Source organism: Athene noctua, chromosome 4 (assembly GCF_965140245.1).
Source record: "Athene noctua chromosome 4, bAthNoc1.hap1.1, whole genome shotgun sequence".
In the NCBI taxonomy this organism is placed as follows: domain Eukaryota; kingdom Metazoa; phylum Chordata; class Aves; order Strigiformes; family Strigidae; genus Athene; species Athene noctua.
In genome coordinates, this window is record NC_134040.1 from 79,449,456 (window position 1) to 79,462,751 (window position 13,296).

Below are 13,296 nucleotides of genomic sequence, written 5' to 3' on the forward strand. Positions count from 1 at the left end.
AGCAGCTGCCTTTGCTAGGTGGGAACATGTTTGTCCTGTCAAGTTCACTGACCCTCTAACTTCGGCAGCCAAAAATAAGCATCAACTTCACAATGGGGGTCTCTAAAGATAGCTTCTCACACAGCTTGTGTTCATACCTACCCCAAACAGTAAATATTTTCTCCTTTCTACCAAAAGTGTTCTTGTACAGAACACAGGGAGATTGAGCAAGTAATCACCTACTTTGTAAAAACCTCAAACAGCAGAAGAATACTGAGATCCAAACACTTTCTTCTCATTTTATCCTTTTGAACACAAGCTCCCATCCTGTTTCTACTGCATGATCAAGAGCTTGTACCTACAGAGCTTGTACCTTCTGGTGCAAGACAGGCATCAGTAAAACAGACACTGAAGTATAACTGGTATCCAGGCTACCAGGAGAAAGAGTGCTGAAAGCCTAAGGGCACCTGTACACCTCAGTTAGGCTCTATTCTCAGTCTTCATAACATACATACACATGCATATATACATTTTTGTATGTGTGTATGTACACACTTTTGATAGAAAGCTCAGGATTCCTAACTGAAATCCTGAGTCCATGTGCCTTTTCACACTTGCACGGAGCCTGTTATTTCCCTACATAAACTGGGACATGACTACCTTCAACAGAAGTTTGCAATCTCAACTACGGGAGAGGTGTTAATTCAACTTTACTAAGTACAATAATGAAATACCCATGCCTCTATATAAGAAGTTTGAGAAAATTGCACCCTTTCAGTAATGCATACCACCTAACTATGGGCTCAGGGGTCCTTAAGACTGACAGTATTAAGACAACCCGATCCCCTTCATCCCCAAAAATGAAGGCCCACGTTTTGCTATATGGCAAAACAAGCTATCCAAGATAACTTCAAGGTTTGTCACCATATGGCACTAAAAGCCATTTTCATTTCCTGGAAGAGAACTCCACTGAAACAAAATCCATTCCTTTTACTGAAGTTTCTTGGAAGAAATGGTAAATCTAGCCAACTTTAAATTAGTTTTGTGTAAGCAAGCAGGATGCCACATTATAAAACAAATTAGTAAAGTTTGCAGACTAACGAATGGCATGAATTCATAGTGAACTGGTTATATTAGAGGGAATTTCTAGGCAGTGTGTGCACACTAAGGGATTGTCTCAAGTTCTAGTACACCGGTTTATTAATCCTAGCTCTAAGATTAATGTTGACATTTCAGCATGAAAGCCAGCTGTCTAGGACTCAATGAATATTGTTTATGGGATACTGTTTTCCTGAACTTTACCTCAAGTTTTCATACACATGTGCAAGAGTCAAAAAAGGAATGTCATGTATCACTGGGATTCAAGAGACATGCATTCTGTAAGAAAAGCAAGCTTCCCTATAGTTCACTACAACAAACAGATGCTTACCTCAACGATTCTCTCAAACATATGAGCCAAGGGCAGGAATGATATCAGAACATCATCAGAGGAAGGCATAAATGTTTTCTGAAAGCATTAGTAAAATTACATTTAATTCTCATTGATTCTCTATTTTGCCCAAGTTAAACACAATGAAATTTAGTATCTAAACTCTAGCATAGTCCTTGCTTCAGTTTTGTTTGCAATGAAGCTGCATTTGTTTTTCATTAAAAAGACAGCAGCAATGACTTCTAGCATGAGTAAACACACTGCAGAAATGAGTACAGTAATGAGTACAGTGAGCAGATTATTACAACTTATTCATACAATTATGAATAGAAACAAAGTCTGATAGAAACCAAAGAAAGGTCCATTATATACACTGGGAATGAGGTGGAATAAAAACAGTTAGAGTAGTATGCCTTAGGTTTTTTGGTTTTGTTTTTTTTTTTTTAAAAAAAAAAAAACACCACACTTTCATCTTAGATCAGAAAGTCTGCTTATCCAATCTACCATAAAGTTCATACCAGAAGTACCTTACATGATCTAATTGTGAGAACAGTTGCTTAATTTGAAAAACAATTCTACATGTAGAATACTTGGAAAAATAAATTAAATTCTATTTTTGATTACATCTGTATGTGTTAAAACTGTCTTAGCTAGCCTGCAGACGAACTTTAGTAATCTACTGTGAACTAAAAGTTAACACTGTACCACAAAAATAGAGTCATGCTGCTTGCTCATTTATGCAAGGGCTTAAAGTATTTTGGGGGGTTAAAACAATTAATAGCTTCTCCCATCCTCAGCGAAAAAGGTTAGGCTCTACACAAACCCTCTGATACAGAGCTCATGCTAATGACAAACGCTATAAGCCTATGACAGAATGTAATTTAGATCTCCATCAGGATCTTTATAACATTTTGCTTGGATCAGACCAACTGTAAATCTGTCAGGTTCTTGACCCTGAGAGAAGAAACCAGTAACCACTGACTTCTGACCTAGCATGGGCAGAGTGCTGCCAAGTTACTTTTTCACTTGGATCTTACTAAAAGTAAAGACCAAAGCTAAAGAGATTTCAATGTTGGTTTTACTCCTGAGATTCCTCCCTTCATGGAAATCCACAACATTAACCTTTGCAGTTTACCTCTGTAGTTTTCACAAAAGCTGAAGCATTGCTGACTATGTTTTGATGAGTGATCATAGCTCCTTTGGGGTCTCCTAAGGAAGAAGCACATCAGTATGCAACAGTGAAATTTTTAGATCCTTGTGCTGGTTTAAGCCCTGTCAGGACCAGAGACCACGTTGCCACTGTCTCTCCCCCACCCTCAGGCCAAGTAGGGCACAAACCCCGGGTTAAAATAAGGAGAAATTTAATACAACAGTGTAATAAATAACAATCTGAACAACAACAATAGCAATAATAACAACAACAATAAACAGTAATAACAGGAAACAAGACAAAAGATATACAGAGAAACACTGCAGTGAACAGAGCCAGCCCACCATGCGTGCTTCCCGTGACCAAAGCCACAAAGAAAAGCTTCCCGCCCTGCTGCCACCCAGCTGGAGAGCCCTTCCCCTTGCTTGGGAGAAACTTAACCCTATCCTAGCTGAACCGGGACAATCCTTTAAGTTACCAAGTAGTGGTAAAACTAATCTAATAGCATTTCAATCAATTAGTCCCTTCTTTGATATTAATACCTTTTTTTGCATATCAATTAAACAAAGGTAGAGAACGAGCTAACACTTTCAAGAATAGCTGGTAACAGTTAGGTAGTATGTTTGTGCAAAGTCCTCAAATTTCATAAGGAGAGCAAATCCTTAAGAAAATGTCATGTTTCCTGGATAAGCTTCTCATTCAAAATTAAACACTACTGTGAAGATGCATCTATCAAAGCCAGCCTAATTTCTGTTCTCTTATCTGCTTTAAGCATACCTTGCCATTGTACTCTTCCCTTTTGATCCCTGCCAGTGTTGGATATTAACTTGCAAATGTCAAGTGTGACATCTAGACAGTCTTTCTGTTTTGGTCTTACAGTACAGTTGCTTAGAGCTAAGCAGCAAATTTTGCTAATACAGGACAAAAAAAAAAAAAAAAAAAAGACTGTGGAATAACTGAAAGTCTGAAGCAGAGCCCTTATTATAATGGAAATACAGGTTCAGTACTTATTTCAAAGCCCACAAATGTAACACCTCCACACTCCCAGTACTGCAACTCTGTATTGATTAATGGGAAAAATCAAAGGGAGCCTTACCATAAAACTTCCCCAGCTACTACTTGCCAAAAAGATGCAGCAGCAAGGGAGAAGCTTGAAAAAAGTAGGATGGCTTCTGAATTCCTTTTGCACATACAGGATAATAAATTCTGCATAATGTAATGAGGTGTACCTGTTGTTCCACTGGTGAAACAGATGACTGCTAGATCTTCTGGCTTTGGAGGCTATGAGAGGTAAGAAAATATTAGTATGGTTAAGATAGCAAGGAAAAAGATTTTACTGCACAAAACACTGAAATACTAGTATGACTTCTGAGCTAAGGGAAATAGGGAAATTTGCTAGTTCCATCTAGAGAATGCTATCCAGCTTCAGATTGTCACTTGAACTAACTTCATACTTACCATAGGTTTTTGTCTGTGTGATCTTCCCAGCTCCTACAGAAAGGAGAGAAGGGGGAGCGACAGTTTAGACACGAGCATGTAACTTCAAGCCTACCAGACAAACACTACAAACACCATAATATTCCATTATTTAGACTGTCTGTTAAGGTATTTTAACTATTGTAGAGTAACAGAGGCTTTAAAGGACTTCTTAAAGATATGTAGAATAACTACCGTGTCCTACAGGTACAAAAGTGGTAACAGACTCATAGGTTTTTTCCCAGCTAGTAAACCAGAAGTCACTCATTAGAAAATCTCAAGGTTAAACAGTGTTATGACAAGCCACACGAGGTAATCAATCCTACTCCTCATACAGAAGACATCTGTCACTGACAACTGCTGAATAGATGAAACAAGATTCATCTCAGTAAGCACCTCGCATCAACATCACTGCTGGTGAGAAGGAAGACTGAGCTTCCCCATGAAGGGTCATTGGTGGTTTGTACATCTTTTATAGTAAAGAGTAGAAAGCACAAGATTCTCTCCTCCAGAACCTCTTCTTCCCTCTCCTTCCTTATGATTATTCAGGCCTGACCATTAATGACAACATAGTTCTTTAGGCAGAAGAGACTGGATACCAAGAAGAACCTTTCATCATCAAGAATATAACGATTAAGAGGAAAGACTTGAAAGCCAATATTCAGTATCTAAAGATTCAAATCAAGACTTATTCTCATGCCTATTTAAGACTAGAAACAATACCAGCTTAAGGACTTATGCAAATTAAAATGGACTTTTTGTTAAGTATAGATTTGGAATCACCCTTTGAGGGCAGACACACCAACTTCACCGTTGTCTTTACATTCCAAGTATACAATAGCACCATGCATTCCTTTACTAGCCCTAGACTCTCTTCAGTATGATGTAACTCTCAGATTACCCCAACAGGTTTAAGAAAAAAAGGAATGTCTGGTAACATTCTCATACTTGTAAATTTGACCTTTTGAAACAGTGCCATTATGCAAAAATTTGCCACTATGACAGCACAGCCATCTGCTTAAAACAGCACCTGCATTTCAAGTAGCACTGGAAGCTCAATACTTCCCTACAGCCTGTTTTGAGTAAAATTTGGTATTCAATGAATATACAGCTAAAATCTCCACACACTTCTTTTGATCTCCTAGAACTGAGCTCCAACATGTCTTCCTATTGAATTGCTATTTATTCACAGCTACTCAGCTCTAAGTAGCCACAGCATACACACAGATATTAGTTATCAGAAACCAAGTTTACAGCATCTGGGAGATAGAGAGGAACTGGTCACATAACCTATAAAACACAGCTGAGGAATAAACTCAAGCCAGAAACCTGGAAAAAAACTACTTAAAGCTAGAAATAGTAATTCGATTCTATTTTCTAATTGAATTCAACCTATTGAATCCTAAACAGTTCATAGTTGCCTTTCAGGAGACACTAAAAGATCTAACCCTTAAAAAAAAAAAAGGTGACAAAACTTATTCCTGTTCACTAAAACACTATTAAAAATATTTGTTTGCCTAACTTCTGAGATTTAGAGAAAAGGCTCTTGGAGCATCTATTACTGCATTAATCCAAACATCAAGTGTTGTTAATTAAGAGCTACAAAGTACTAGTGGAAGTCACTAATTAAGCATCTAAACTTCTAACTTAAAGATAACATTCACCCCTGGTTTTGTTTTTCTGTGGCTAGAAGATCCAGTGGAAAGCATCTTCCTCTGCCAAAAAATGGAGTTCAACTCAAGGAAAAAAGCTGATTTTAGCATACCAGCTTGCAGCTAGACAATCTTTTTCTACGTTTAACCCAACCCTTTTGCTAGTGAGCTATATAAGTCACTCATTCTGCATAATGTTTTTAGCCCCAAACTGACAGTCTTGCTGAGGTTATAGCTACAATATAATAATCTTTTAAAAAGACATGCTGGCATTTTCACATCTTTACCAGAAGGTGGCCCTGTTAACATAGCAGTAAAGACTGCTGTGAAAACAAGTTCAGCAAAATGAAGTATTTCACCAGTTACCAGCACCTGCACAAGACAAGAACACTTATTTGGAGATGAATTCAAGTCCTAGCGAGCCAAGCCTTCACCAGAACTCCAGCTGGAACCAGGCTAAACCCGATTTCATGATCTCACAGTAAAGATGTACTTTATGCAATTTGATCCTGGGACAGAGTTCTCCAAATAATGAGTTGAGAGTGAAGTTATGAAATAAACTTGCATAAGATCTACGCAGACAAAACTACAAGCAAAACCAAGACTTGAACATTAGGTGGCTAAACAAATTGGTTTCTACTTCCAAAAGCTGGAAGTCTCATTCCCCTGCACTACCATAAGCTTATCCAGAAACAGTTTACTGCCTTTTTTCTCCTCCCCCAGAAAACATTTTGAGGATTCAGTGTACAGGGGAAGATGCAATTTTTGGCAAGACTAAAACCTACACAGGTTCTTTTTGAAATAAGTATTTCTGAAGTATTAGTCACAGTATATAATTATCATGTTACTGTTACACAGGGCAAGCCTTAACACTCAAATCTGATGTTCAGTTTGGACTATATTAACAAGCTTTCATTCTATCATCTTGGCATATACACTGAAGTTTTGAGCATTGTGATATACAATTAGCAAGTTGTTTTCCCTTTTTTTTTTTTTTTAAATATTTTGTGTAAACTTCAATCCAAGAGATAGGTAAGTGTTTTGAAACTAACCTACCACATTTTGTTCAGTCCTAAAAATCTGTTCAGACACTGTCTTCTTCCACAATTAAACAGGATGAAAGCAGTAAAGTAGGGTAAGCATGCTTACCTCTAGTTCTCTCATGCTGAAGACTTCCACCCCACACTTTTTGCCACGTTCTACAAGATCCATGCCAAAAGACTCCATGATGACAATGGTGTTGAGTACTGGAGTCTCCCCTTTTTCCACATTGTTTAGCAGAAGTTTGGCCTTGTCAGGTTTGTCACAGAAAACCAGTGACAAGTCAGCTGATGAAGGAGAGCAACATTATCAATATGACGAGTTCAGACTAGATCCATACATACTTCAGAACATGGTAATGGAAGACTTCTGAAGAATGCTACAGTTCTGCCCTCACTCAGCTCTGCCATCATACATACAGTTGCTGAACTATTAGAAGTGTCCTACCTTTGTTCACAATGTAAGTAATTGCTTCAGTTCCCAGTGTATCATATAGTGGCACCACCACCATGGAGAATGCGTAGCATCCCTGTTCAATGATAACCCACTGCACAAAAAGAAGAGATGCAAGTCACTAGGCAAGTTGTAACAGACCTCCGAGAGACTCATATTTGGATTCTAACAAGGAAGCTAATAGGACAGAGCTCATTTGGACAAGTCTTTATAAAAAATAAGCAGCAGTCTGTATCATTTGTTTACTTCCAAGACCTACTAAGTTTAATTTGTGGATTGAAGAAAATAAAAACAAACAATAAGGACCTATGGAAAAGAATCCAATCCAGTAAAATTCCACTCTGCATCTAAGTAATTTTAAGTACTTTGGAAAAACAGTTAACATTAACTGTCTTCTTAGTTTACCTATTAACAGAAAGAGACTTTAAGTAAGAGTACAGTACTTTCTGGGTTTTAGGTTACTGAGGTAGCCGAAGTCTTCAATATTCTGTATTACCATGGTATATGAATTGAATAAAGACTTGCTCGTGTCTTGACACATCAAATTTACATACACAGTATTCTTACTTCTACATTATCTGCATCTCATTTGATGGCCAGACATGAAACATACGTAGTTAACTAGAAGTCCTTCATAAAACCAGCCCCAGAAAGTTTCTCAGAATTTCAAAAGACTAACCATTCTTTTTTAAAGGAATCTAATCTGAAGACTTTTATAAAAAAATGCCATTACATCCCTGCAAGCTGCAGTAAGAAGGATTTGCCTGCTAACAAGTGCAGTACTCAAACATAATGGATATCACAGCCTTATCATGTGTGATGCAAGCTGACAATGCCTCCCAAAGTATGATCAAGGTAAGATAGTCATGTAATTCTTCTTCCAGATAGTAGCTATTGGGTATAGTTTGTAAACAGCTAGCTACACCAAAACACAGGGTAGAGCATGCTATTCCTGAAATGGGAGCTTCCAACATGAAAAAGCCAGCGGAAGCAGAACATTTCAGTTCTTCCCCATCAGAGTGACAAAAATTCTTAGACAGTACCTTTACCCAGTTCCAGTTACATGAACCAAACAACATGCATCTTTAAAAGTTATCAGAATTTACAATTCAACAAGGATTGCATTAACAAGGGTGCTTATTTCCTGTCCCCACACCCAAACTGTCACACTTTCCAGTGCTTTTGCAGGACACTTAGGACACACTGCATCCAGTTACCTCATCCCCATATGATGACAAATTTAAACATAATTTCAGCTGGTTATTCCACATAATATCTAATATAGAGTCTATGTTAACAACATTGCTAAATCTCAGTTTTATGAACCGTTTATTAGGAGCAAGTTTCCTAAAGTAAGTTCTGTACGACTGAGACAGCCTTAAATGCAGGGAATTTTTCTGAAAGCATTTACACAATAAGTAAATTATAATCTTCTTGTCCAAAAAGATTTCTTACAAAACTGGTACAAGGCCAGCTAACAGGTAGCTAGACTTCCATGCAGACGTTAGACATGCTGATAAGTCTAAGCAGGCATACCTAGACCAGCCATGAAAGGGTCCACTGAATATTTTTTCCTAGATAGCATCCACCTGTATATGTAACAAGGGGGTAACTGTATTGCTGTCCAGCAGACTGAAGTTTAGTAGTTAATAGGGTGGGGGTCAACTACAGTAGACTTCAGTAGCTGCTCAGAGCAATAAAAGCTTCCTGTTGCAGCTTCCAACAACTCTTCACACCATCCTTCTCAATACAACAGACAGCATCTTTATTTTCTGGACCACCAAGACATTTTTCTTCAATTTTAGCTTCTAAAGTATTTAAATGCAAATATCAAACCTTGACACTTCGGTTCTCTCTCAAAGCCCAAGCAAGCAGCTAGTACTGAACACAGACAACAGTCTGAAAGTTCCAATGTATTTTCCTGACATGGCTTTGATCTTCTCTTAAGGGACACTGTGTATCACTGTCCCGTTTTCTCAATCCAAAACCTTACTTCCTTGCTTGCAGAAGAAATCATCTGTTTTCCAGTTACTCAAAGAGAAAGTAGTATTTTTATTTATAAAAATTCACAAAAAAGCCCTAAACTTGGATTTAAGTAACGCATTAGGGTTTTCCCCATTAGGGGATTTCCCCAGCAGTCTTTTCCCAGAACTGACAAATGTGAATCTTTGCACACAAAAAACTTCACATAATCTCCTGTCTGGATTAGCAGTTATGTTGGGGATGTCACAACACCCATCCACTAGTTTTCAGCAGGGAAAATCCCAGATTTAAACTTGCTGTCTTAAACAAGTCTTTCCAGCTCATTCCTGACCCAGCTCAAAACCTGCTGAAGCAACGCAACTCAAGCACATTTTGTCTCTGATCCAAGAACAGACCACACTACCATGCTCTCCTTTAGAAAAATGCATTGACCCAGCAGTCAGAGACTTTGCACTCAAACGTCTAGAGAGAAACAGTTCTAACTGACACAACACTAACATCTGGCTCCCTTTTTTACTTCCCATTCATAATGTTATAAGTACAGGAGATTGAACTGAAGAGTCATGTCATTTAACAGCTTCCTAGTTGGAGATATCCCAGCCTTTTTTGTTGCAGAAATAAAACTAGCTGTTAGAACTGAAATTCCAGCAAGAAAATCCAAGCAGCAAACTACTGCAGATTTAAGAGTCTGGAAAAAATGTTTTTCTTCATCTGTACAAGGCTAGAGGTAAGGTTTTTTTTGTGGTGTAGTTTGGGAAAGGAAGAAGAGGTTTAAGGTCACTTGTCACACAGCTTGGATTTTAATGACAGCAGGGAAGGCAGTGACAAACTGAAATTAGAAGAGATCCAACAGCAAGCTGTTATCCAGCATGACCCAAGACACTGATGCAATTGCTAACCCTGTCAACACTGTAGATGGATCTAGATAATGGCGTCCAGCTGGGAGCGTTTAATCAAGAGGGACAGCATATTTTTGACAAAAACTTAGAACCAGTCTTCTATCTTAACACAAGTTTGAAATAGCTTAATGCAGCAAGTACCAGCTCAAGCAACTAAGCACATAAACATAGGTTTGAGAACTTAGGTCCTATTAAGTAGACTTAATGAACAAGTCTAGAGAATAAATATTGACTTAATATTTCATAGTATTTTTAGAAACAGCAATCTAGAATTACTTCAGGGTTAAAATGGATAAACACTAGCTAATCAGTTTAAGTATTCCCATAGTTGTCTCAGCTTCATAACATCATCTTGCTTTGTCAGGTGGTCGTCTTTAATTATGTCACTTCCCTTAGTCTTTCTGCCCCTTTATTAAACTGCAATCGATTTTCAATTTCTGTCTTCATCAACAGGTCTCCCTCACAGAATCTTTGTGCCCAGGGCCTCTGGCAGAGATAGAGCTACCACCTTTAGCCATCTCCTATTTGTCCCAATATTTAATCACTATGCATTTTTGTGTTTTGAAGGGTTTTAATACCTCCTTCTGACTTCCAACCACTTTCTCTTAAAAGTGACGTTGGAATACAAGGTAATGCAAAGCAAATGGTGATTACATTCACCAAGTACCGCATTAGCTTCCCATCAAACAAGCCTCCTCTATAAAGTGGAAAGAGAAGAGAATGAGTTAAGTTATTCTGGATTCCCTGATTCTCTTCCTGCTCTCCAACCTTCTGCATTCAGCTCTGGGAGAAAAAACAAAACAAAACAAAAAAAACAATGCAAGACACTAACTGTTGTGTCAGTTGTCAGTTTTGGTTCTTGGCTAAAGATGCCATGTCTGTGGTTTGGGGGTGTACAATGTCAATTTTTAGCCTTTTCCCAACACCAAATGAATTCCAAGTAGGGAAGCTCACTGTGGGCCACTTCAGTAACAGCTAGATCACCAATACACACACTGTCAGCTAAATTACCTCAGGTCTGTTTTGTGAAAAGATTCCTATATATTGAACATGAGATGGCTTGAAGCCTCGGTGGAGTAATGCAGAGCCCACACACTCAGCTCTGTCTGAAACCTGGAGGGACAAAAGAGAGAAGACAAATAATTGAGAGCAAGCTCATCAGTATACACCCCTCAACATTATTTTACCTTAAGTCTTAGAAAAAGAAGGCCAATAATTGGTACGAAGTAGACAGAAGTTTTCTAGGCTATTTTGAATGTCCTGTGACCTTGATAACGCTAATATTGCAGCATCATTACACTGTGCTGATTGTAGGTACTACACTTGCACTCAGTATGTAGTGGGAGACACTTAATCCAGTTGGACTTGAAAGCGTTAAGTTTAAACGTTAAGCTCACATACACAGAAAAGGCTGTTTTGTGTTATCTGTATTAAACCACAGAAGTGAACCTGGAATGATTCAGCATTATATTCCTGCTCAGTCACAAGCACTACACATTCCCCTTTCTGCATCATTTGGGCACCTATGGGAATAGCATTTTTCCCATCAAAAAGCAGGAGAATACGGAGGCAAAACCCAGCCAGTTCTATATATGAAGCTTCAGAAGGCAATTTTCCAAATTCTTTCCATATATAACATGGATTCAGGTCATGTGTGTCACATAACTCAAACAGGGAAGCTTTATTAAAGAGAGGTTGCACCTAACAAGCGCACAGCAGAATCACCTTGGAAAAAGTGAGGTCTGCTACATCCAAAAGGTGTTTAATGACCTTAACAGTATGCAATAGGCAAGGTTTATGCAAATTTGAAGACAACTGATTAAATCAGGAATGACCTAAAAGTGCACAGCTGTTAAAGATTTGCATAAAGATATTTTTAGCAATCATGCTACTAGTTAGAAGTGTATCTGTTAACACCTTATACAACCACCATTCAGCACTATGGAGACAAGCTATCAAGAAGCACAAGTAACATCTATAGATGGGACTTTTCCCAGTGTAAACTGAGCCTCTTCGAAGCAAGCACCTCAAGTAGTAGCAGTCTCAGTCCCTGAATGCTGCTTCAAAGCTGCAGTCCTTCAGAGGCAGTGTCCAAGTTCTGAACAATTCAGCAACGAGTTGCTAAAAGCTGCCAAGATAACCCAAAAACTTCTGAAAAAAACCCATTAATAAACCAAGTGCAGGAGATACTCTTCTCCCCCTTGCACATATCTGAGGCTGTTCCTTTAAGATACTCTAATAGGAACTAATACTTTTCTGCAATATTCTGCTACTCCTTTAAAACATTATAAATAATTACGATTTGTTATATCACATTACTGGATGTTGTATCAATGGTCTCAGCAAACAAAAGAAGGTCTAGCACTAAGTCAGAGAGGCTACTTACCTCTTTATAGGAGATCCACTCATACGGCTGGTTTGGTTTTCGAACACCTAGACATGGACCATTATCTAAAAAAGATTAAAAAGTTATCTAAGTTTAATTCCGGACACCACACTAACTACAGACTCAGTGTTAAACCTCTAGATTCTTTGCAGACACTTTCAGAAGACAAACTTTTTTTTGGGGGGGTGGGTGGTGGGTGTTGGGGAGCAGGGAGGGAAGCTGGGAAAGGACACAGAGGCAACAAGTTGATTTAGGCTAAGGAACACAGCACTGGACTTTATTTACACAACTCTGCTTCACAAAAGGTCACAGTTAAATGTGCCTTCAAGAAAGCTCAGATCCAATATGTTTATCATATTGCTAGGTAGACATCCCCCATCCCCAACTACATTTCAGAAAAGCCCAGACCTTTAGTTCTTAACATACTGTTGAAAAATTTATCTTTAATTTTAGACTTACTTGATACTTGCACACCCCTTTGGAAGATATCATAAGCTGTTCTCACATCATCATAGTAGTAAATCAACAGTTCATCGCTGTTAAGAAGAGAGGACCTTCGAGCATGCTCACCACCCTAAGAAAGACAATTAGAAAGGTTAGACACACTTGTTAAAAATGAACAGGAAATTCCTGAAGGAATTAAACACACCTCATCCATTAAGTTTTGTTATGAGCCTTGGCAAATTCTGCTTCAGAGAATTTCAGTTCTTTTCACCATCAGTGGATATCTCCAAGGTTTCCCAGGACATTATTTAAAGAATCAGACTGCTCCCTGCATCACTAAAAACCTGTTTGGCAAAAATCTTATTCCTCAGCTACCTATGATAGCACAGAACAAATGAGAACAA

At 38.3% G+C, this 13,296-nt stretch overlaps 1 protein-coding gene across 3 annotated transcripts in view; it reads right to left on the reverse strand.

The window, feature by feature from the left end:
- ACSL1 (acyl-CoA synthetase long chain family member 1) overlaps positions 1-13,296 on the reverse strand; it is a 41,364-nt gene that overhangs the window by 11,360 nt on the left and 16,708 nt on the right. For all 3 annotated transcript variants that reach the window (XM_074905818.1, XM_074905819.1, XM_074905821.1), the window contains exons 3-11: positions 12,908-13,022; positions 12,449-12,513; positions 11,074-11,175; positions 7,175-7,274; positions 6,836-7,014; positions 4,017-4,049; positions 3,788-3,839; positions 2,544-2,617; positions 1,409-1,486 (exon numbers count right to left, since the gene is read on the reverse strand). In XM_074905818.1, coding sequence (XP_074761919.1) covers positions 1,409-1,486; positions 2,544-2,617; positions 3,788-3,839; positions 4,017-4,049; positions 6,836-7,014; positions 7,175-7,274; positions 11,074-11,175; positions 12,449-12,513; positions 12,908-13,022 — 798 coding nt within the window. The remainder of the gene's footprint in view (positions 1-1,408; positions 1,487-2,543; positions 2,618-3,787; positions 3,840-4,016; positions 4,050-6,835; positions 7,015-7,174; positions 7,275-11,073; positions 11,176-12,448; positions 12,514-12,907; positions 13,023-13,296) is intronic.